Here is a 25,151-nt window from a genome sequence, read left to right on the forward strand (position 1 = left end):
TTCGCGCAAGAATTTATAGTACACGACACACTTTGGACACGATTTGGACACACTTTTGACGTTCTAACGTCAAATGACGTCACGACACAAACTGCTCTTTAAACATACGGGGACTTTTATAAGAACGTTTGTAAACAAGCAATGGCGGCCTCCAGGATTGAAGTGACTCATAAATAAAAAGAGTTTAAAGCTACATGTCTGGGAGACTAATGATCGTCGATACCGGTATAACTACAACAAGTAACCAGAGAATCACATTAGTTTTACTTGACTACAAGTTAAATGTACAACTCGTACAACTAAATAGTAGATTCTACACTTGCAACATAAATCAGACAATTATAAAAATATATGCTCTTAAGATTTGTCACCATTTTCCGTATCATTTACGTTTCAATCTATAGTAATATTTACAATTCATTATACAATATAAAGAACGTGACCACAAAAGAAATGATTAAAAATGAATAATCAAGAATTACGAAACCATAACAATATGTTTGCTTTTTCTTGAACGCCTTTGGAACTTCACAAAACTTGAAATAGAGTAAAAAGACAATAATGAAAAGTCTCCAGACGATTGGTTGAAAAAATATATCATTTTTTAGTGTAATTTTAGAAGTAGTGCCTACATCAATCATTCCTTAAATATATTCAATGTGTAGTTTTTCTTTTTTTGTAAATTCCAATCCAATTTGAAAATTATCTTCAATAAAACATCCATTGGACATACATGATTGACTGATTGACTTCGTATCTACGAATTTATACATCCCATAGAGTCAAATGGAGGCCCACTTTAGCAAGTGTTTTACCGACTAAGCGGGAGAAAATCCAGTGATGACTTTCTTTATATCAAAACAAACCCAGGGGGTTATTTACATGCTGGTGAATGATACAGAGGATCTATACTCATGTGATTGACAATTCATACATCCCATAGAGTCAAATGGAGGCCCACTTTAGTAAGTGTTTTACCAACTAAGCGGGAGACAATCCAGTAATGACTATCTGTATATCAAACCAAACCCAGGGGGTTATTAAAATGCTGAAAAATTGTACAGAGGACCAATATTTATTCAATTGACAGTATTTACAATTTGGTTTCTAGAGTAAGACGTGAATGTATATGTGATTGTAATTGCAGACCAGCCAGTTACTGCAACAAAACGATATCATAAACAGAAAATAGTTATAATCAATATTATGATTAATGTTCATAGATAAAGTTAACATCACAATTCTTCATTTCTTCTCTATACATTTCATCAAATTTCTCATTCTGTGCTACGGTAAACCAGTTCTTCCAGTCCCCTATAAGACCTGTTAAACAAGAGTGTTAAAATTATATTACACAATAAATTTACACTGAACCGGTATTGCTTTAAATGGCTATGTTGTAGAAGAACGTCATATTGAAAAAATGTAAAACATTAGTTAAACGAGTTAAAATAAAACATTTCAGTAATGTTTTGAATTACATTTGTATGGCGATAAAATAAAAAAAAAAAAGAAAGAAAAAAAAAACCTCTGGAATAGAACATCACTTCCTGGTTTGGTTTAATCAAAGGAGTATAAGCAGTACATCACATGTCCTTTCAGACAACTGTGTTGTTTTTTAATGAAGTTCTAGAGTATACAATTCACGATATAGTTTGTCTTTTTTCATTATAAACATCAACTTGTGTATACATGTATATCGAAACATTTTATAAACAACCATTTGAGAACGGTTAATATTCTTATGTTGATACGGTTAAAAAAGATTAAATCAAATATAAGATATCTGTTATGCTCAGTTGTGTTGGTGAACTGTTTCATTGGTGCTCTATTTGACTTTATGCAACTTCTGAAAAATGGATTTTAAGGGCGAGGTATGACAAGGGCCTTATTTGCCTTAATTCTTTACTGAAAGAATTTTCATTTAAGAGTAAACGTTGCTGACAAGTTGAAGTTAAAAAAAACACGAAAAAAAAACGAAAAAAAAAAATAGGTGTTTTGTAATCCATGATGTCTCAATAAATGTATATGTAACGTCATGAGGAAAGTCCCTTCTGTGCGTATGCATAAAAAGAGAAGGGCGGAAGGACATTGATGTCGGAGTTAGGCCTTTATTTTTGCTGGAATTAGGGATTGGGCATTCATTTTCGCGTGAATCCGGAATTTAACTGCAGCAGGACTCGAGAATTATTAATCAATTTTACGTGAACCCGGAAATCATGCTTTATTTTTTCTTAAATTCGGGATGACACCCTCGTGACCAACTCCTACCTTCTCCTTCTCAATAAATGATAGATTTTGGTCAATTTCCAAATAGTTATTGATCATGCATAAGACATATTCAAGTACCAACTAGATAATTTACCACGATGTTTGAACAACAACTCCCATGTTCGAACATTTGTTGTGCGAGCATGTTCTGAATATTCCCACTCTCAAATTTGTTCCAACATATGCAATACTTTTTGTCGGTTATTAAATTAAATTTATGCTTTATTTCGACCTTATAATCTCGGTGTATATTGATATAATGTAGATGATCTCTGTTTTGAATATTGCTATATCGTATCAATAGTCTGTTTTCCGATGTTAAAATCACATAAATCCGTTGGAAAGAAAAACCAAGGTAACACAAACATGCTGAGCAAACCGAATGATTTCAAAACTAGTAATAACCGACCGTTCGGTCATAAATCTTATTCAGTACCTGGAGTGCAAAGTTTGTGCTCGAAACTTCCGGTTTATTTTGATTTTTAAGTCTGAGTCGCGAAAGTTTTTAGATTGTAAGAACGGATGCATCGACAGTGTTCACGTCTCCTGCCATGCGACTCCACACCTATTCAAAATGTCCCAATATAGAATAGTGCACAACCGGTAAAATTATATATCAGAAGACTACTCTGCTATCCAATGAGCTAAGAACTTTAAAACATGTGATTGTATAATTTATACTTAAATAAAGTGTCATTTCAGTCGTTCTTCCTCAAAAGTCTGTTGGAGTTCCATTCCAGAACAAAGTTGACCTTGCAGGAAATTGGCTGTTCTGTTTAGGTCCTGTTAGGTCATCTAGCTCTTAACGTTGTAGTGTATGTATGCTTCCCTCGCGTTCAAATGTTTAGGTTTGAGCGCTCCTGATAAAGTAAATCGATACAGCGGTTCGAAATTTATAAAGTGTTTATTGTAAGTGGCACAACCATGCTAATGCAGTTTTATTATGTGAACATAAACGAGTATACCTTATCAATTGATATATTCAAACGCCATACGATGGGGGCAGATGTTACTGCTGAGAAATTGAAAGTTGAGAATCAAAAACCAGAAATCGACACGTTAGTCATAGGTTTTAGTTTGATGTCCTCAATCTGTGTCAATATCGAATGAAGGATTGTGATATGAAGCAAACCTTCTATTTTCTGTAGTATCCTTAATCTCAAGTTCACAAATGGCTTTAAACAAATCCAATAAATTGAGTTTCTTTGTGATATTGAGGCATATAGTATCCATTAAATTACTTGACTGTGTATAAATAATTTACTTAAAAAGCACTAAAATCGGTTTCATATAAACACGTGATTTCCTGCAGAGTACGAAATTACATTAGAAAATTCAAGTAAGAAATGGCAGTCCAATGACAACAAAGGTAGGTCTTTTTTTTTGTTACTTGGAACTTGTCTTTTTGAAGCATAGTCAGAAAATTGTCTCAACCTAAACATAATTTCAAATATTTAACAGAAAACATCTAGCATTATTACCTGACGGCGATTGTAGATCAGTTTTTATTCCCGTTTAAAATGCAAGTGACCTTTAAAGTTGTCTTATTTGTTCTCCTTTGAAAAAAAAGTTTACTAACTAAATCCATTATGAGTTATGCATAAGACAAATGTACAATTTTAGTGAAACAGACCTTAAACAGAAATTAAAATGACAGTATTCCAATACAAATAACTTGTAGGCATTTAATAGGTCACTTTATCTACTGTAATAAAATTACCTTTTCGGAATAATGTCGATTCATGCTTGGGATCAATAATTCTTGAAGAATCAAACTTGTGCTTTTTTATGTTATCAAAACTGCACTTCTCTGTTATGTCTCTAATGAAATCTTCACTGTGCGAGACATTTATAAACTCGGCCATCTTTTCAATCGTTGAGAACGGATGCTGAAACAGAGAGATGAGGACATTTTAGTGGAAGTAATAAAAAAAAATGTTTTAGATGGAAATAAAAAGTAAAATAACAAAAATACCGAACTCAAAGAAAAGTACAAAATGGAAAGTCCGTTATCAAATGGCAATATCAAAGCTCAAACACATCAAACGAATAGAAAACAACAACTGGTACTTGGTACAGACATTTCCTTATGTAAAAAAATGGATTTTAAGCTTGCTTAACTTTTCAAATGACATTCGCATAGAATTCTATTATACTGACAACAATGTGTGAGCAAAACAAATAGACATCACTTATTTCTCACTTGTATGCCAGTCGTATAGAATTCCATTATATTGACAACAATGTATAGCTAGCTAAACCTCTCACTTATATGACAGTCGCATACAATTCCATTATATTGACAACAATGTTAATTGTAAAATATGATATAACTTGCAATGTAACCAAACATCTTTCTACAATAGAAAACGGCAGAAAGATGCATGTAAGAGACTATGTCAATTAAAAATATTCTTGTGTTTTCAAACTTTTTTTTAATGAATAATAATCGTGTTGTGAACCATGTTAGAGGGTAATGTATAATATCGGCCTATAATCATATACACGGAAATGAAAACACAAATCACAATCTAAAGCTTAAGGCAGTACGAAGAAAAAGTTTTCAGTTGCACGCATTTATCATTTCCCGTTGCGACATGATGAAGCAAAAACATTAGTCTATGTAGCTAGATGACACATACGAAAACATGTTGAACTTAATTTTCTTTTAAATATTGGTTTAAGAATCCCAATGATTTACAAACTTGAATAATGGATGCGTTTGTAGGCCCCATTATGACTTCGATGAGATGCTCCTTTCTTTTGTCAAGTCCATGGGTGGATTTTATTGGATGTAATAATACCAACAATTTATTTTCAATTAAGAACTGAATTGGGTGTAGAAGCTTTGACCGAAGTACATTTAAGAAAATTTGCGTACGATCAAAATTTTACATCCCTAAAAAATAACAAAAAGGAGCATTCATTTCTTATAATGATGTTATTTTAAAACCATGAAATAACAATCTATATCACAATTTTCGTTTGTTTTTTCTATTCATGGTTGTTATATGGTCACGGGAAGCACGTTCTGTCCTGAATGTTGCATTTAATTGGTACATGAAATTTATTTTTTGGATTGCTTGGCGATTGTTGGCAGCCAATCAACAGTGAGAATTTTCATGAACCAAACATGTAATTTAGTTATTGCTAAAAACATTGATTGGTTTTCATCAAAATTAAATACTAACTAAGACCTGACTAAAAGGTTTTTGTTTTTGTTTTTAATATTTTTTTTTTCGAAATGAAGGGCGAAGGAATGCTTTCTCTATGGCGAACTTAAAAATCATTACTACATACATAATTTATTTATCTGAAATTACTGAAATACAATGGACGGATTAGCGAGTTGTTGTTTAACATTCAGTGCAATCATTACACGTATAATGATGCTTAGAACATGTTGATTTCAAACGAAAATGAACACAGGTTCTACTAGAGCGACAAGCTGAACTGTCTAATGTGCTAATTTACAAGGTAAAATCTACGAAGACATATCATCCTAGTTCAAAAGATTCTAAGTTTTTGAAAGAATAAAAATTCCTCAGTTTAGGTGCCTGTTAGTATCAGACATCGTATGAATAACTGAATATTATTGTTTTTATTCTGAGGACTTTTCTTTTCTAGTTTTATGCACAACAGTATGTAAATATGGTTGTTCGTACACTTACTAATTTCAAATCTTCATATTTAACTGGTAGTATATTTGCTGTTTTAGTTTGTACCGCCTTTTCGAATTCCCTTGTAAAGTTAAACCAACCTCCAAAAAAGTCGTCTGAAAAGAAATAAATTCAGAATTTACGATTTAAAATTATTTGACTTGAACACACACATTTACTCATTTTATGTTTTCATGATTTAAATGAACAACTCAATATTTTGTTTAGAGAGCTTGTTAAAAGTTAAGTTTAATTTTATACATAGATTATTAAGCCAATAGAAAGAACAAGAACACACAAGATATTTAAAACTACGTTTTTGAAAACATTACTATATTATTTAAGACTTTTCAGAAGACACAAAAACAGAGAACCCTTGTGAATAGACTTACATGGGAGTTTAGAAATATTGCAAAAAATACAATCAAAATGTAAACAACTTCTTCAAGGTAAAATTGAGAATGGAAATGCAGAATGTGTCAATGATACAACACGCGACCAAAGGGCGGAAAACAGCCGAAGTACACCAATGGGTCTTCAACACAACGAGAAAATCCCGCACCCGAAGGCGGGCTTCAGCTGGTCCCTAATCAAAATGTTTACCAGTTCAGTGAAAATGGTCGTCACACTAAACTCCAAAACATATAAGAGGTGTTTAATAATATTAATGGTTAAATGGCTTACTACGTGAACATATAAAAGAGGCAAGGGGAGAATTTGAAGTTTCATTTGTTATGATTGTCATTGACTGTAGTCCTTACATAACTGAGTACAGTTTATCTCTCCTCAATAGTTTTCCAGACTAATACGACATGGAAAGAATTTAACAGATCATTTGTCAATTAGTTTCTTAATCAATCATAATTTAGATATACATATTCACGTTTACAGCTATCGTATGTGAGACCTGATTCAAATAAATTCTAACCCTGCAACAATAACATCAGATCATTCATGTTTTTTTTTCATTTGCTCATGAAATGTCACAAAAATGAATTTCGTATTTTCCTAATTAAGGTAGCATTTTATCACTTTACCATTTGTTTAAAAAATCAAAAAAAAATCTGAATAAACTTAAATATACTATCTATGATGCGTAATACTCGGGAGGAACTATTTTTCATGTTTATTATTCACCTTACATAACCGGCCGAAATATGAATAAAGTGGTCAAAGTTACGTGAAAGTCAAATGAGAAAGTCTAACGGACAATAAAAGTTTAAATATACTAGGTTGTCTTTACTTCATATCTTACAAATATGTTTTTCGTAAATTGCACTGTATACATTGGGATGTTAGTTCTTTTCGTTTTAATTGCTTTGCGTTTTTCACGTTTTCATGTCGGCACCTTTTTGGTGACATACGATATGGAATTTTCTCATTGTAGGATACAATAAGGTGACCTGTGATTGCTTTTATCTTCGTCATTTCAACTCTGGCTGAAAATTGTCTTATTGGCATTTATACCACATCTCCTTATTTTTTATAGTGTGCAGAGTGGTCAGAGGGACTCGACACTTGCTGTTGACGCTGATGTGACAACAGCCTTAGTTCGAATACCGGTGATTTCAAATACAATGCTGCAGTTCCATCATTGTAATCCCAAAGTATAAACGAAAAAATAAGTGCGATACATGTACCTTTAAGGATCATATTATCATAGAATTCATCCCATGTCCAATCAGGAATTCCAAGCTTTCCATGAAGAAATGTGTAATTAGAAGCCCATCTATCTTTCGGATTTCGATTCACGTATATAATTTTGTATCCATTTTTCACATGATGAGTTGGTAGGTGATGTAAAGGCAAATGTGTTGTGAATAGTCTAGGGTCATCTACTTCATCTAACTTATCAAAGAAGTGTGCATTGACGTCCAACAACATGTGATGTAAAGCACCTTTTGTGTTATATTCTAGAGACTGAGAGAGTAACATGGACAATATTTCATGGCACCAGTGTGTACCTGTGAAAAAAATTGTTGAACTCTTTATCTATGTTGGCTTGGTCAAAGCGAAGATGCAGATTTTAAATAAAACTTGCATTAGATATTGAAAAACAGCAGACGATATTGATTCATATATATTTTCATAATTGTTGGAGGCTTACATACAATAATACAAAAACACAACATAGAAAACTAAGAACTGAGCAACACGAACCCCACCAAAAGTGTTTTTATTTGAAATATTAGCTAATTTGCAAAAATTCTGAAATTTTTCACATTTATAAGTGTAAACATCTATCATAACACATTCTGATTTCCTCAATGAATAAAACGTACCTTTTCTAAACTGATATGATAGCGTTATCCAATGCAGCGCATGCACGCATTCTAAGTTAACAGACAGGATGCGTTTACTGACAGTACTTTATACAAATGATGAATGATCGATCATCACTTTTACACCCCTCAACTATCATACGTCCATGCATTTAATAAATTTAGTTACTTTTTCGCAATCGGAAAAATGGAAGGAAATTTGTAAATTGAGTATTTCATTTTGAGTCTGTTTTGACATTTTCTTATATATTCGGGACAATTCTAAAAAAGTTAAAAGGGTAATCAAGAAATCGTATTCCAATTGATATTCGACTTAATTTTGAATTCACACCATATGCTTCACACCAAAGATATCGCTGGTTATCAATCACACATATACGGCATATGTGTTTGATATATACATTAATCATATACATTTTTATATGCAAAAGAGGGTTGAATACGGCAACTGTCATGCATAGATCTGAAATGGTGTCTACGTAACCGCTTCGTTTGATTGATTGATTTTTCGCTTTTTTTTCATGTACAGTCTGAGATCAAAGTAATAATATATACAAAAGGTAGGACCTATAATAGACCTTAGCGCTATTTGGGAATCTGCGACATTTGACCTGATACTTTGCGACACTTGAACTATTGACGTCATACAACAATCACTTTTCTTTTTGACGTCAAAATTTTACAAGAACCTTTGTGATGTCCAGTAAAAAGCGATAAGATGTATAGAGGCAATCCGGGATAAAGGTTGGGAAATTTGGACAGCTTCTTGAAAACGAAAACAAGGGCATATTGGACAGGGACAGCAATTTTGCATTGCAACAGATCACCTACGGACCCCTAAATGTGCCGATTGGACGAAGACCAAAAGTGACCATATTTCAATTCCCCCAGTCATCCCTGTGCTTAATTCGATTCAGATGATAACTGACTGTGATTAAAGACAATAACATGTATTTATTCTTTTTTACATTTATTGTGTCTAAATTCACTCATGAATGGTATTTTTGTGGTTGAAAAGTTAACACTATAGCAGAGTACGCCTTGTTAAAAATATAATTCCATCGTCTCATATTATAAGGTATATAATATGTCTTCCGTAATTTCTCAATAAATATTTGTCGTAAATCGTTTGTTTACTTGTCCGTCAATATTAACGGGAGTGGAAGTATATGATAAAAAGATTATGATATGTCATTCGTCCTTTGTTTTCGAATAGCATCCCCAGAAACACTTATAAGCCGGAGAGCCAAAGGACTAGAATCCAATGCACCTGAATTTTAGTAACAACAAGTGAATTTTTTTTTACAATTATAATTGCAACTGTTTTATTAACTGTATCCAATGAGAGCCGCTTAATGTAACAGTAGTTTCTACATCAAACCCCATATCAACTTTAAACCCATATTAATATGGATATCTCGTAATTGTATGCTAATTGACATTTAATAACTTGATAGTATATGTGTATCCATAAGATTAAGATGGTGGTATGAAAATTCAACTTGTTTTTACCCCTTGAATTTGAAAACCAAAACGTATTATAAATGAACCTAATAGCCCCACATATATGCACAACAAACTCTTCTATCAGATTGTAATATTTATATTATTCTTTTGATCTTTTGTTTATAATTTGAGGCTGATTATCTACAAACACTGCCAACATAGCTCTTTTCATTTTTAAGGTCTTTTCGTTCATATTCAGAGACGATCCACAGCCCTACAATATCAACATTTATATACTTAACATTGCAAGCTATCTTATACAACGATTGTTATGTGGATAAAATGTATTCTGTCGGTAAGGTTGTGGCTTGTCAATAATTTTGCCAAAAATTGTTATTTCAGATCAGTTTAGTAACCAAGTAAAGTATATTATAAATGCGGAAAAAAGCAATGAGAATACGTGATATTTTTAATTTTTATATTGTTAATACATAATTGTTAATAGGAAATGAACAGATATACGAATTAGTAACTTAAGTTTGATATTTCATTTTGGGTCATACGTGATGCACATCATCTTATATTAGGCTTTGCAAACATAAAAACCTGATTTCATAGTTGTACACAGTATTATATCTGTGTCTTTTGTTTTGAGTGTCCGAATAGTTTCCAAATGCTTTTCTATACCAAATTTCGCAATGTTGGGACCCGACATAAATGTTTCCTCTCCTAGTCGAGTAAACGGATAAATCACCAAACCGGATTTGATAACGCTGAAAAAAAACAAGAACAAACTTGAAAAAAAAACAAATATATATGTATATGAGCTTCTGACAAATGTTAATGTTGAATACCACGGCATAGTTTTACAAACAAACGTTTCTGGGAAAAACATTGGAGTCAAGATAATAGGTGTGAATACAACAACAAAACATGGCTAAAAGAATAAGACGAACAAAAGTCTCTAAAGCACTATACTAAATAAAACAATTAAGCAACACAAACCAAACCAAAAACCCGGAGTGAACTTGTGTGTTCCGGAGGATCAGCAGCACCTGCATCAGCAGATGACATAATGTCGTTTGAGATTTGGTAGTATGGCGTATCTAGTCTTTAACATGTTTATCTTCGAATGAATTAATGACAATGACTATTGCCAACATAACAAAACCACAAATATTGATTTTTCATACGTTTGTCCTCCCGTGAACATACATTTTTCAGTGGTTCTTTACACAATTATTTGTATCTTTGGCAAGTGTTCAGCCTGCTCTCTTTTCAACGTGTTGGCATAAGTGTCCAATGCTGGTCTCAAAGACATGATTTTCGATGCACTTTCATGAAGTTGCCAAAGCCGCTTTAATTGATCATCAACTTACCAGCGTTTTACAGATAATTATTCGAAACCCATATTATAGATTTTACACTATAATAAATGGTTGTAGTTTACCGGCTTCTTCCTTGAAAACTTTACTGAAAATCGTAGATCGTATCACAGAATTCATAGAAAGTACGGGGGAAAACGTTCTAGCCGACAGCTCCGTTAATCTGCACGTACATATATCCTTGTTCATATTTATCATATCGAATACTAGTATTCTCTCCCTAATATGTCATATAAAAGTTGCAACTTGACGTTAAACAACCGATTAAAAAATTAATCCGTCTTAACCTAAGTTTTGTTATTTTGTGTAAATAAAAAACTTCATTTAACAATTATTGCAGATTTACACTGCAGTTAAGAGGACGAAATAATGGGAAATAATTGTACAGGTTTTTCAGTCAGTCATACACATACGTCACGAATACGTAGCTTTTCCTCATGTAAATAAATTATTTTCGTTGATCTATTTTTAAAATAATTTTAAAACAAACGATCAATTTATTAATAAAATACATTCATTCTATGATTTATTATTTTATGATTTAAATGGATGCTTTCTGTAATTTAAACATATTCTTGTTATGACTTATATTTCCATTTCAATTCGTTTTGTTGTTCCCCAAAAAAAAAACATATTTTCCTCGGTCTATACCCTCGTAACATATAGTTATAATTATACTACAATACAGCGCACTATCCGAAATACTTTATAAATAAGTGTTGCCAATTATTGAAATCAAGTTGAAAAAGTATACAGATAATTTTTATACATAAGAACTCAGATATCCTGAAAGATAAAACAGGCGTAAATGTACTTGCAAGAAAGAAAGCTACAAAAACAGACAAAACAGCTACTTAGAAATACTTCCGGCTTGATTATTGAATTTTCTTTTGAAAAACGGATTAATGCAAAATAGGTAAGACCTGAATACTGTATTTTTACCCAACAAGCATTTGGGATAGATAGCAAACTAATGGTAGTCTCTTTTACTGTATTCACATCTTATTCGACTATAAAGGCCTTTATTACCATGTTTTATTGCGAAAAGACCATCGCGTATAGCTGACGAATGTTAAATATTGATCACTATTTTCTGTTTGCCTTTTTTTATTGGGTAACTGCTTTTTTTGTTATTTTTACGTATGAGGGATTGATAAATACCCTGCCACGTCCGGTCTGTGATTTTGAATTTAGGTTTTTGAATCGATCTGATGAGTTCAGCCTTTTTCATCTGATTTTTTTATAGTTTGTTCTTATGTTGTACCAGAGACATATATACACATATGTGTATATATGTCTCTGGTTGTACTTTTTAATCACTGTCCAAGGTAAGGGGAGGATTGAGCACTCACTAACATTATATTTTTTTGTATTTAGGGGTGCATCCAGTTGCACCACTTTATTAAAAAGATACTTAACCTAATTAACTTAAAAAGAGTCTTTGCTATAATTTTCTTGTATACGAACTACGAAACATCTTCTCGCAATTCGTACTAAGAGTAATTATTCTTCATTTCAAGCAAAATATGGCCTTGAATCTTAACTGTATAATAAATATAAAAAAAGCCGCAATTTATTTATAAAATGCATCTTTGTCAAACACCCAAATAGGAGGTAAAATCAGTCTCTTGATATAGGCTCCAATGCAGCACAGTTTAAAGATTCTGCATTCTGTTTTTGCATTGTTTGGACATACAACACAAATAAATTTAAAAAAAACACATATACAAATAGGAAGATGTGGTATGATCTCTCGTCAAGAGACCAAATGACACAGAAATTAACTACTAAACATTCGTGTTGTCAGATTAAAATATCTTCAACACCCAAGTCCAAAGATAAATTCTACTGAATGTACCATATCGATAATTTAACATTCGTGCTTATTGCGTATTAAGATATGTGTTCTGGTGAGAGTAACACCCGGTGGTATATATACTTAAGTGTTTATCGTCTTCCATTATACATCTGAAGGTGACATTTAGCTTTAGGGCAATATAGTGACCAGAGAGAAGATACATAACATTCTGTCGAAAAATCATTTGATAGGTTAACATTATTAAGGTCATCTGCAAAACAGATGAAAATAATATATATATATGTACAGAATGTACTTTTTTTATGTTATGGAATTCAATTCCGATACTTCAAGTTTTATAAATCAGTTTAATGTCTTACAATTCAAATTAGCGAGGCAAACTATAAATAGTGTGTCAGTATTTTAAGTAGAAATACATTCCTAATGAATAACATTGACCGATTTGAACTTGGATAATACTAATTTGGTTTAAATTTTAGATGGTCTGTTATAATACTTAAAATGGAATTTTTTTGTGAGGCTTTTTAGCACTTTTGTAAAAAAAAAAATTTTTTCTAAATTGCTTAATCATTTCGAAACAATTCGAACTTAACGATGCGTTTTCTAACGAGTGTCAACAACAGGTAAATGCCAAGCTGATAGGTTATTCGTGTACTAGTAAAATTTACAAGATAAGGGAATGGCGTGTCTTTAGACTAGAGATTAGGAAGTTGAATCTGAAATGATATCCTCAGGCTTAAACTATGTTTAATACACGTGATTTGCTTAACTGTTATATCCGAGACAGTATTTTCGAAAAGGTACAAAAAAAAAGTACCGATGAACTTTACAGGACACATTGTTAAAGTTCGTTAAAATATTTTTTAAAACGATTTTTGCGAAAAAAAATTCTATTAATGTAAACGTTCATAAAATTGTCAATTCTGTCCCAAATTTGTCAATTGAAACGTAAAGACGTATAAATATCTGAATATTTATAATTAAGCAAGTGTAAAATCATGTGTTATACGGAACAAAGCTATACTTGAAAACAACGCTCAAACCTATGATTGCGTTGGATAAAAACCGCAATTTTTTGTGCATGCAAAACAAATTTCTTGTTAGAGGGGTCTAAATACAGCACAAACAACATTTTCTAAAAGACCAAAAAAGTGAAAAAGTATATTTTAACAAAACGCATTTGACTAACAGGTCGAACAACAAATGTTCTTAAATCCTGCTGACTGCCATTGGCGATTGCCAAATAAACGGATCACAAGGTGTAATAAATGGATATATAAAACAAATTTAATAAAAAAATTAAATCCCTATCAACTCACTAATGCACGATTGATCCTATAAATAAAAAGTGTCCGTGTTGATGATGGAAGTGTTTAACGACCTTGACTGGCTATACACCCCTCGCACGGTCTGTGTCCGTGTAAGACATGTTCATTCTACTTATGTCACCAATTTTGGACGGTAAGCTGCGATTAGATCATATTGTGACACGTGTTCAATCCTAATCAAATATAAAAACCTAAAAGCATGAAACATTTTTTTAAAAATCCAAAATATATGCCTAAATATATCTAAAAAGAAAAAGACAAAAACCATTTTTTCATAACATTTCATTCACTAATGAAATAGAAAATTCATTATTATGATACATTTATATTGTTATAGATTAATTGAATTCATATATACTGAATGCATATATTTGGGAACAAACGTACGTTTTTTTAAAGGGGGGAATGGGAGGATGGAATAAGTCTTTATTGTCATATACATGCAAGTAAACATTGAAAATCCACAATATATTTGTGACTTATACACATCGTTTTTATGCTTGTATTTATTCTAATAAAGTAGTATTGTTCGTATACATGAGAAACTAGGATTGAAAAAATTTACAATATTGTGTATCCTATTGAAACAAGAACGCGGACTTCAATGAGAACACCTGGATTGAAAGTTTACAAACGTACCGACCAATGAAATTCATTTTGAATATGTAACGCGGACTTCAACGAGAGCACCTAGATGAAATATTTTATTAAGATCAGCCAATCAAATATTTTTTTTAGTAATTACCGTTAAAACAAAGTTAATAAAATTTAAATTACAGCAACATTGCGGAAATGTTTAATTTCTTTTCTCGTTTTAAAATGTTTATGTTAACTTTTGGTCTGTATAATTATATTCCCAGCAAACACACGACGTACTCCCGACGTCGGTTAATGGTCGTCTGAACGTCATGTCTTGAGTTTACGTCGTACCAACGTTGTGGGAACGTAAACACCCAACGTTGGATGCAGACGTACAGACGACGTTATAAAATTACGTCGAATTTACGTAAATTTAGTACCCTGTCAGGACGTAACATTTTATAACGTTGTGACAACATGCTTATAACTGTCATAATCCGACGTAACATTTTGTTACGTCGTATCAACATTATAATAACGTAGTGAACAAACCCTGTGAATACCAGTACGTGACACATTTAAATCTGGTTTTATGGGACGAATTTTGTGGGTATGAGTCTTCCTGGATATATCATTCACCTTCACTAGAATATATTCACGATTTTTTCGATTTTCAAAGTATCCCCCTTTTTTCCCGCACAGACATAATTTGCACCAAAATGTCCAAGAAAATATTACAAATCCAATTTTGATGTTCTAATATATATATTTTATATGAATATTTATTGTTTAAAATATCATTAAAGTTTTGTCATCATTTATTATTTTAATTTCATAATCGGTTTTTTACGATTGGTTATAATAGTGGAACATTCAGCAGTACTCGGGTTTTACCACTGCATATTATGAAAAGTCTGAGCATGCGCACTTTCACCGCTTGATTTTTAAAAACAGTGTTAAAACTTGCAGTGAAATTTAGCTCGATCCAGAGTCCAGAACAAAGAAAAAGGTAATATAATAATTGCACATTACGCCAAAAAGGTTCTCCATGATAAAAACAAGTATGATTGAAGAAAATAAAACATCTGCTGCCGTGTTGGGCGCCTCTTTCAAGTCTGTTGTGCGTGACCGTGTTGAAATATGATACTTCTTCTTTTACTGTCAATATATTGCACTGATACAAAATATTTTAGCCAAAATTTGTGTTATTTGAATCCATTTTTCAAATTGCTCGATTAACTTGTGTTTTTTAAGATATATGCAATTAACTGAAGAAAGTAAAAAAAAAGGGGGTTGGGGGGTTTTTTTTTTGGGGGGGGGGGGGGGTGCACAGCCACAGGCACTTGTTTCATATCCATGACAAGACCTACTATCCCTATATATTAAGGCTGCAAGTGTCTTTTGCACTGTTATTTTTTTATAATGTTGGAAGCATAAACATGATAAAAGTCTGATCAATATCACAAATGTGAAGCTAGACATCTGGGCACATTACAAACTCGGCCCATTACAAACTTGGCATATTACAAACTCAGCCTATTAATGGTAATACTACATGTATCACTGGGGGTCATCCTGAACATGCATGAAATATTTGCCACTGGACGTTAAGCAACCAACAATTAATCAATGTGTCACTGGGTCTGACATGGGAATAGATAATTGTGCCAGTAAAGACTGTCGTAGATAGGCGTCACAGAAAAAAAATTAAAATAGCCTTCCAAGACGTCAATATTATTTGGGACTAGGTCGTCGTAGGAAGGCGTTACAGAAAAAAATTAAAATAGCCTTCCAAGACGTCAAAATTATTAAGACTAGGATACAGTCGAGAAAAGTTGGGTAAAATTTTCCTGTTTTCAGGGTAAAACCCAGGCAGTTTACTGGTGTTAAAAAAACAGTATATAGGGACGTCTTTTTTGCTGTTCAATTTATGGTATGAAATCTACATGTTTATCAATGACGAGCTATAATCAACTCTCACTAAATATGGGATCAGAAACAATGTCGTAATTATCAATCATAAAACTTATGAATTTTGGAATGCATGTTAATTTGTCACTTACCTAGTTTTCCCAAAGATTTGTTGGACTGACACACATGTAAACAGATGGAGGATATATAAGATAATTGAATGTATTTATAATTTTTTCCAGAGTCTTGTATAAAAGTCCACAGATCCAATGTGTCTGAGGTTGAGGAATGCATTGCAGTAACACTTAAGCATGCACCAGCTAGCTCAAAAAGATGGACCAAGTTATAAAAAGGTAAACATCAGTTGATCAGCTCTTTTTATGCCCTCCTTCACTGAGTGATATAGTTTTACTCATGTACTGTACGTACATAACATTGAACTCAAAATTGGTTTCTGTTCTCTGGCTTTAGTTTGCCTGAACGACATGTTATGAAATTTATACACAATGCTTATTATCATAAAACGCAGAGTTTGAATTTGGAGAGTATCTGTTTTACTGTTCTTTAGTTATGTCCTTTAATAACATCATTTGTGGCCCATAGACACATTCTTCTTTTATTAATTTTATTTACCGAATTATAATTTGTTGATTTTATAGATTGCGTTCATTGGCATATGATATAAGGTCTTGCTGTATTGATGTAAATTCTAAATTTATTAAGATAAACTCCTATGAATATCTTAAATTTATTGATAAATGACAATTTTGAGAGACCAAACTTCCTTTTTTAATTTGGATTCATTATTATTTGTAGAATAACTACTGCTTGTTCCAGAAAATACTATGTCCCCCCAGGGAAGGCTCTTTTTTAAATTTTATGTGGGGGTGGTTGTATTTGAAATACCAAAATGCAAAGGGAGTGTTGTTTTTATTTATTTTTAATTCTGTCGGTGCTGGGGGTTAATAAAAAGGGCAGTCCTTGGGGGTTGGACATAGTATTTTCTGGAACAGCCATAATTTCATTAACACATGTTCAAATTAACAACAAATTTATTTTTTAAATAAGAACAACGGTTAACCAAAAGTTGTAAATTATTATATACTGTTAAAATTTCTAACATACATTATCAAAATGTGTATAATTGGCAAAGATACAAACATCTCAGTAACAGCACAACATAATAATGAATCTGCAAGATTTATTATACCACCAGCAATAGAAAAAATATTGATTATGTGTACACACAGGATACTTTTTAAGAACTGCTGTAATTCTTAAATTGGGATCAACTTTTTTTTTGTATTTTATAATTTATGATTATATTTTTTTTCAGAGACCTGAAACCAACACAAGACCAGCTGATCAGAGGCCAGAAAACCAAAATTTGGAATAACATGTATACAACCAACACAAGACTAAAATTTGGAATGAAATTTTAAAAAATCAGAAACATATTATTATTTTTTTATTGGTTCTTGTAGCTAAGAAAAAAGAAGTCTTAACTTTTGGATAGGTCTATCTCTAGTTGGTCAATGGAAAAAAAAGCAATAGTTAGTTTGATTGAATTTCAGGTATTTTCTTCATTTGGGATATTTTTAGAAGTGTGTATAAGTTGTGTAGAATATATATTTGTAAATTAGACAGTCAGCTTTTGGGCCTTTTTCCAAACTTTTTTCCTAGCTAGTCATTGTGTAGTGAATCCAGCTGAATGAATCTATAGTAAATATTAAGGTATATGTGGTAGTTTGTTGTATTTCTGAATAATTCATTAAAAAATGTTTTCCTTCGTCAAAGTGAAATCTACATTCTAGAATTTCCACCATCATAGTGAAATCTATATTCTAGAACACTGAAACCCTAAACATTCAGAAGTTGCAGCATGTACCAAGATGTCATGTTGAAGTCTGTACAGTTACCTATAATTGCTTACATCGTCAATATTTGATTTTAGGATAGAGGGTTGTCTCATTGGCCATCATACAAAATCTCCTTTTTCGAATAGTATTATGTGTTAAATTTTTTAAAGAAAAGTTGCGTTTGTTTAATGGAAATGTGTAAATCTTGTACTTCAGTATTGCAAAAGTTAAAAACTAAGACTTTAACCTTAAACAACTGTGTGAAACATGAATTGGACAAAACTACAAGTTTAATGTAAAACATAATGCAAAGTTTTTGGGAAAACGAGATATTGGAAATTGAAACTTGGCAAAAAGGTAAAAACAACTTTTGTGACTATATTATACACAGCTGGCAGTTTGGAAATAGAGTACATATCGACATTGTGTCCATCTTTTCAACAAAGACAAATTTACAACTTAAAACAGGTCAAAAGAATAAAATATAGACCCTGTTTACTTCTTCAATGGAATTATATTGCTCCTATCAATCAAATGAGGACAAGGGACATTTACAGTTGTGTTGCGACGTTGTTACAACGTCTTATGATGGTAATAAATTACGTCACAAATTACGTTGTGCCAATGTTGTGTGGATGGTTGTCAGCACGTGCCTTGGAGTCCAATCCGGTAGTATAACGTTGTCACAACGTAATGTCAACGTTGGATTGTTTACTGGGTTAAATGCCACAAACGTAAAAATAAATTATTTAAACGCATCAAAAGGCGTAATAGCCAGTCAAGGTCGTTTAACCAACGAATCATTATCGCAGACTGAAATTTATCTCATATTTTCACAGAATCCATGTTCATTTATTACACGAATTCTTTTACGTGCGGACAGATCATCCCTTAACACAATCTTAACCAAGCTTCAATTTTCTTTTGATATTTGCTGCTTTCCCACATTTAACGCACGTTTTGCACCAGTGACCGGTATTACAATTTTATACAGTTTTAAAAGTGCATTGAGCTGTTACTTTATTTACAATTTTTAGCAAGACTAAACTGTTTACTGAATGAATTCAACAAATGTCAACATTATGTATATCAATTTCATTATTTAACAAAAAATTGTTTTTAAATACATGAAATACAAACTATTTCAAATGTCGGTATAATTGTTTATGTTTTTTTTTTACCGAAAATATAAGATGCATCGATTTAAATTATGTATACAATGAATAATTTCTGTTCCTATCATGAGCGCGTCTATATATAAATAACGAGTACAATATAGAAAAACAGAAAAAAAGGTAAATATACAGGAATACATTATTTCTACGCATATAATTATGACAAATTTGAACAGAAATTTAAGTAATCATTTCACCTCACAAATTTGTTTCAATCTATTTATTTTTGACTGATTTTTATTAAAACATCTTTCACTTCTAGGCTTGTGCCAATGGTGCAATTATGACGTCCTCATTCTCTTTCCCGTTTTAATTTTCCTTACATTCCACGAGTTTTCATATCAGTTAGCAATCTTTGAAACGAATATGTTAGATAAAGAGCTACTGCATTTGGGAAAGTTAAAATTAAAATTATGTTATATATCTATCTATTTTATTTTCAACAGATTCACATTTTTTTTGCAATTTTTTAAACCGTCCATCAGTATTTTGAAGTTTTTAAATTTACTTATATTTATTGTTCAATCATTTTTTTTGAATTGTGAAGCATGTTACTTTACTAAGTATTATATCTACAATCGATAAAGTTTGAAACAAATAGACAATAGTTGTCGACTGGAAAGAGAGCAGGAAATTTGAACAGGGATATCAATTAAGCCTTGCAACAGGACCGATAACGACACCTCAAACATTTGTTGAAAGAGTTTTAGCTTGCAGATAGCGTGACACTCTTTCTACACGAGGTATCATATTACTATTCCGATCGGTCGTGGCTGCGAATTTATACATCCCGCGACCTACTTTGGCTAGGAGTTTACTGCCGGTCAAAAAAAAACTAAACACTCACCATATTTCTATACCTGTCAACCCTTGCTGTCTTAATCCACTTTAAACCTGATGTCAACCGTAGCAAATACAATAACTGTTAAAAAAAAAAAAACAGCACCTTCTTCAAAATACATATACATAATATGCATCATCTGCCAACGATAGAGCAAACTTATTCTTTTCTTATTGTATTAGATTAACATATTTTACTATATCTTTCGTTATGTACTTTTAGGGGAACATCGTGTGCATCCGCCATTATAAGTTGTGTACAGGTAATATTTGTGATTCATATGGTATCATTTACATGTAATTGTATATTTACGAAGGTTTATAAATGCAGGTATAACAAAAAAACAACTTTAACAAAAGGCAATAATTAGAACGCCAGCTATGTCAAATAAATTGATAATTACAGAGGAATATATAAATGTGCTTGTATAAAATTATTCAGTCCTTTGAAAATCATAATAATATGGTAATTTAACAACTTTGTACGTGCTTTACATCCACAGTTTTCATCCAAGTTTAATGTGAATTATGTTACTATGGTAGGGTGTCAGGTAAATTTAACATGTTAGTGAACATGTCAATTTGCCTCTATTGGTGTTTATCACGTTTTAATACAACCTTCGTGAGTACCGTTTGTGTTAAAATGGAGTAGCCCTTAGCCAGGTTTGAAAATCGGAGTTTATTGATTTTTTTTTTTGGAGGGGGGGGGGGGGGGGGGGGGTGGGGTATAATAGGACAAAGTTATGTTTTCCAATTCTTATCCTGTCATGCTCATCATGATATAATGACTTATGCATACTTTACAGTCAAATTAATGTTTTAAAAAGTAGTATATGCATCTTCAACTCTTCTTTGGAAGAAACATCAACATAACTTATGTACATCAGACTAAATGGAAGAAATAGTAGTTATTGATGATAAAGGTATTCTAATTCTAATATATAAAATTGAGAATGGAAATGGGGAATGTGTCAAAGAGACAACAACCCGACCATAGAACAGACAACAGCAGAAGGTCACCAACAGGTCTTCAATGCAGCGAGAAATTCCCGCACCCGGAGGCGTCCTTCAGCTGGCCCCTAAACAAATATATATACTAGTTCAGTGATAATGAACGCCATACTAAACTCCAAATTGTACACAAGAAACTAAAATTAAAAATAATACAAGACTAACAAAGGCTAGAGGCTCCTGACTTGGGACAGGCGCAAAAATGCGGCGGGGTTAAACATGTTTATGAGATCTCAACCCTCCCCCTATACCTCTAGCCAATGTAGAAAAGTAAACGCATAACAATACGCACATTAAAATTCAGTTCAAGAGAAGTCCGAGTCTGATGTCAGAAGATGTAACCAAAGAAAATAAACAAAATGACAATAATACATAAATAACAACAGACTACTAGCAGTTAACTGACATGCCAGCTCCAGACTTCAATTAAACTGATTGAAAGATTATGTCTTCATCATATGAATATCAGGTACAATCCTTCCCGTTAGGGGTTTAGTATCATACCATCATAACATATATAAGAAGAACATAACCCGTGTCATGCCAACAACTGGTTTTTAAATAAATGTGTTTGATGCCGATGCAAAGACCCTATAAGTGAATCAGTATTAACGCCAAAATATGCAATCTTTAATGACCTGACAACAGTATCGTAACTATATCCCTTCTTAATAAGTCTATTTAAAGGTTTTGTAAGCTTCAGAGGTGAATACTGACATTTTTGTGCTTTATAAAGAATATAACATACTATGTAGGTTTCCTTAGTCACGGAAGAAAAATATTTTATCAAGAATAAAAGTTTCATTTTAAAAAATGATAATTTTTAAAAAAGTTTTAAGGGTTTATATTAGCGGTGGTCTGAGTTCAATCACCTTCCATTCGTTGAATCTTCTCGCCTTTAATAAGCTAGAAGGGCGGAAGGACCTTTTTTTGGGGGACGTCAGGATTGGGTGTCTATTTTTGCGGGAATTCGGAATGGGGCCTTTATTTTCGCGGGAATGCGCGATTAAACCCTATTGGGAGTCGGGAATTAACGATTAATTTTACGGGATGCGGGAAAGAATACTTATTTTTTCGGGAATTTCGAATGACAATCCCTCCAAACACCCCAAACTACACTTGTCGTACTCTTTTATTTGTTGCTTGTTGAAAATGTTTTTCAAATCAGTTGGTATCAAATTTATAATTACCCTGGTATAAACAATTTTATACTTAATCTGGTATATATATTTAATGTATAGACAATGTAATATATTTCAAAAGGCTTAAGAAACAGGAATAAAAGCTAGCCTATCTAAGCTTTTCTCTTGTTTCAAGGCAAATACAAATGCATTTAGTATTTCTGATAATTTACATTTTGTTTTTAATTCCAAACTGTTAATTCAAATTTCTGACAGATTTCAACAAAAATGACCTCAAACATGAATAATGTCAAAATAATATAACATTACCGTTTGCTCCAGATGAAAGAATGGAAAGTTGAGACTTTATTTGTTAAAATAAGACAAACATTTATTTGGAAACAAAGTTATATAACCAATGTTGGCTTATTGCATGATAAATATAATTTGATGAAAGGAAAGTTATTTTGTTCGTTTTCACTTTTTATTATTTGTATTATCACGTGATCGATGACAATCGCCCTTAATGATACATGGACATCAAGTACATTTCATAACCGTACAACGCAGTGAGACTTCTTCGTATGATTTGTTTTTTAACATTGTTGTCTTTTCATATTTGTATCTGTATTCATTATCTTGATTTTTCAGTAGACAAGAAAGCTGCTATGTTGTTCTTGTAAGTACGAAGCAGTAATCGTGTGTTGTGTTTCACACATAAAACAATTCCACAATACGCTTTTCACATAGATATACTCCGGTGGTAAAATGGTTTATTGTAAGAGTGCCATGTCTCTGTGAAGATATGTTGCGAAGATCTGAATGCAACACATCCAAAATTGTACAAGGTGTTGGTGACTCCAAAGGTTACTTGATTAAGATTCCATACTAATGAGATTCATATTTTTACTCGGTAACTGTTTATCATATAATGCATTTGAAATAGTAAATGGCACACATTGGGAAGATCAGAAGAAACAGGCCAATGGAATAAGTCATGTACAATTCAAATATGTTGTTTTAGTGATCCAGTATTTTTTTTTACACAATTTTGGTAATTTGCTTAGGACAAGACAATTGATGTTGTTGTTTTGTAACAGTCAAATGCATACCTGTGTTTACAGAAGACGTTTGAAAAAGATGTGTGGCAGCAACAACTTCGAATTAAGAATTACCGGGTGCATTTAAATAGTAGCTTGCCTTAGAAATTATCATAAAATACAGAGTGGCAGTCTTATTACAGGAAAGCATTGCTACTATGAATAAGGGATTGATGACAAACCGTATCCAATTTCTGAAAAACTTGGGTTAAATATGTTGAAAAAGTCCGATGTCGGTAAATTCTAAAATTGAATTTGACTAAAATAGATTATATTTTGTCAGTCATTTGAATTTGAAATCAATCATGAATGGCAAATTGAGATTTATAATAACATTTATACGTGTATTATTCCGACCCGAGTCATAATACGAGTCAGAATAAGACCTGTTAAATGACGGGGGTAATCTCAAAATAAAAAAACAAATAATTTAAACATTGCACTGTAATCATTTTATGATAATAGTATTCATTGACAAGTTGTTCTCGGCAATTGACAAAACTACCGCAAACACTATGGCTTTAGGTTTGTGATTAGGATGCACCAAAAGAGTTTCAAGACTTTATAGCGTTTCAATTCGGCATTACATTAACATGATCAACAGAGACTCTGAATTCTACATTCAGTGCATTGAGCTTTACACACTTTCTCTGTATGTGTTCCGGCTATCTGGTTTTGCTGTCAGATTATCTGCTGTTTAGTGTGCGACTGATGAAATAATTCAATCGCTTTATGTTGGCGTGGATCATGAGCCACTTCTCTTGTACGAGCAATAGAGGAACCTGAAGCTAAAGAATGAATATTATGCCTGACAAAGGAGATTTCAAGGCAGACGATTCTATAGCGGAAACTGCAGAATTAACCATGAAATATAGGAAAAAATATTACAAAACAGGTTCTCAAATTGTTTAAAAGCATCTGAAAGTGATGCGACTGTTTTGGTTCGATAATGTCGTTTTGCATACACATGTATTTAAAACCAAATGATGAAAACAACAAGTCTTATTTATCGAATATATTTTAAAAAACGGAAAAAGACAGAAATTTCTAAACGTATAAATTATATGCATTTAATCTAATGCCTTTACTACGTTACAGCATGAGTTTTGTATTTTCTATCATGTATTTGTGTTTAGGGGTTCATTTTTAGTTGAAAAGCAATTGCAAAAAGTCAATAAGACAAACAGAAAACTTAATGACAGTTGCAAAAAATATATGAAATAACATTTTCATAGGCTGTATAATATCAACAAATTAACGAAACAGCAGACACGGCTACCTCCCCCTGATTTTAAGACTTATGCCTCGAATTTGATAGAAGCGGTCGTCTCAGTACCAGAAGTTTTTTACAAGCGAGACGATTTT

At 32.2% G+C, this 25,151-nt stretch overlaps 1 protein-coding gene and 1 long non-coding RNA gene across 3 annotated transcripts in view; one reads left to right on the plus strand and one right to left on the minus strand.

Moving 5' to 3' along the window:
* Positions 1-1,056: 1,056 nt before the first annotated feature.
* LOC127706005 (sulfotransferase 1C2-like) overlaps positions 1,057-25,151 on the minus strand; it is a 151,469-nt gene continuing 127,374 nt past the window's right edge. Inside the window, exons 1-5 of one of the 2 annotated variants that reach the window (XM_052210401.1) lie at positions 10,265-10,450; positions 7,571-7,894; positions 5,943-6,046; positions 3,992-4,160; positions 1,057-1,323 (exon numbers count right to left, since the gene is read on the minus strand). In XM_052210401.1, the coding sequence (XP_052066361.1) occupies positions 1,211-1,323; positions 3,992-4,160; positions 5,943-6,046; positions 7,571-7,894; positions 10,265-10,373 (819 nt within the window). In that variant the 5' untranslated portion in view covers positions 10,374-10,450 and the 3' untranslated portion in view covers positions 1,057-1,210. Of the gene's footprint in view, positions 1,324-3,991; positions 4,161-5,942; positions 6,047-7,570; positions 7,895-10,264; positions 10,451-25,151 lie in introns of those variants that run through there. The other variant, XM_052210400.1, reaches the window with a different exon arrangement.
* Positions 15,716-18,111, plus strand: LOC127706009 (uncharacterized). Its single transcript, XR_007984147.1, has 3 exons — positions 15,716-15,778; positions 16,923-17,033; positions 18,017-18,111. It is a non-coding gene; the product is annotated as an uncharacterized LOC127706009 (long non-coding RNA).

This window comes from Mytilus californianus, unplaced genomic scaffold (assembly GCF_021869535.1).
Source record: "Mytilus californianus isolate M0D057914Y unplaced genomic scaffold, xbMytCali1.0.p SCAF_6, whole genome shotgun sequence".
Classification (NCBI taxonomy): domain Eukaryota; kingdom Metazoa; phylum Mollusca; class Bivalvia; order Mytilida; family Mytilidae; genus Mytilus; species Mytilus californianus.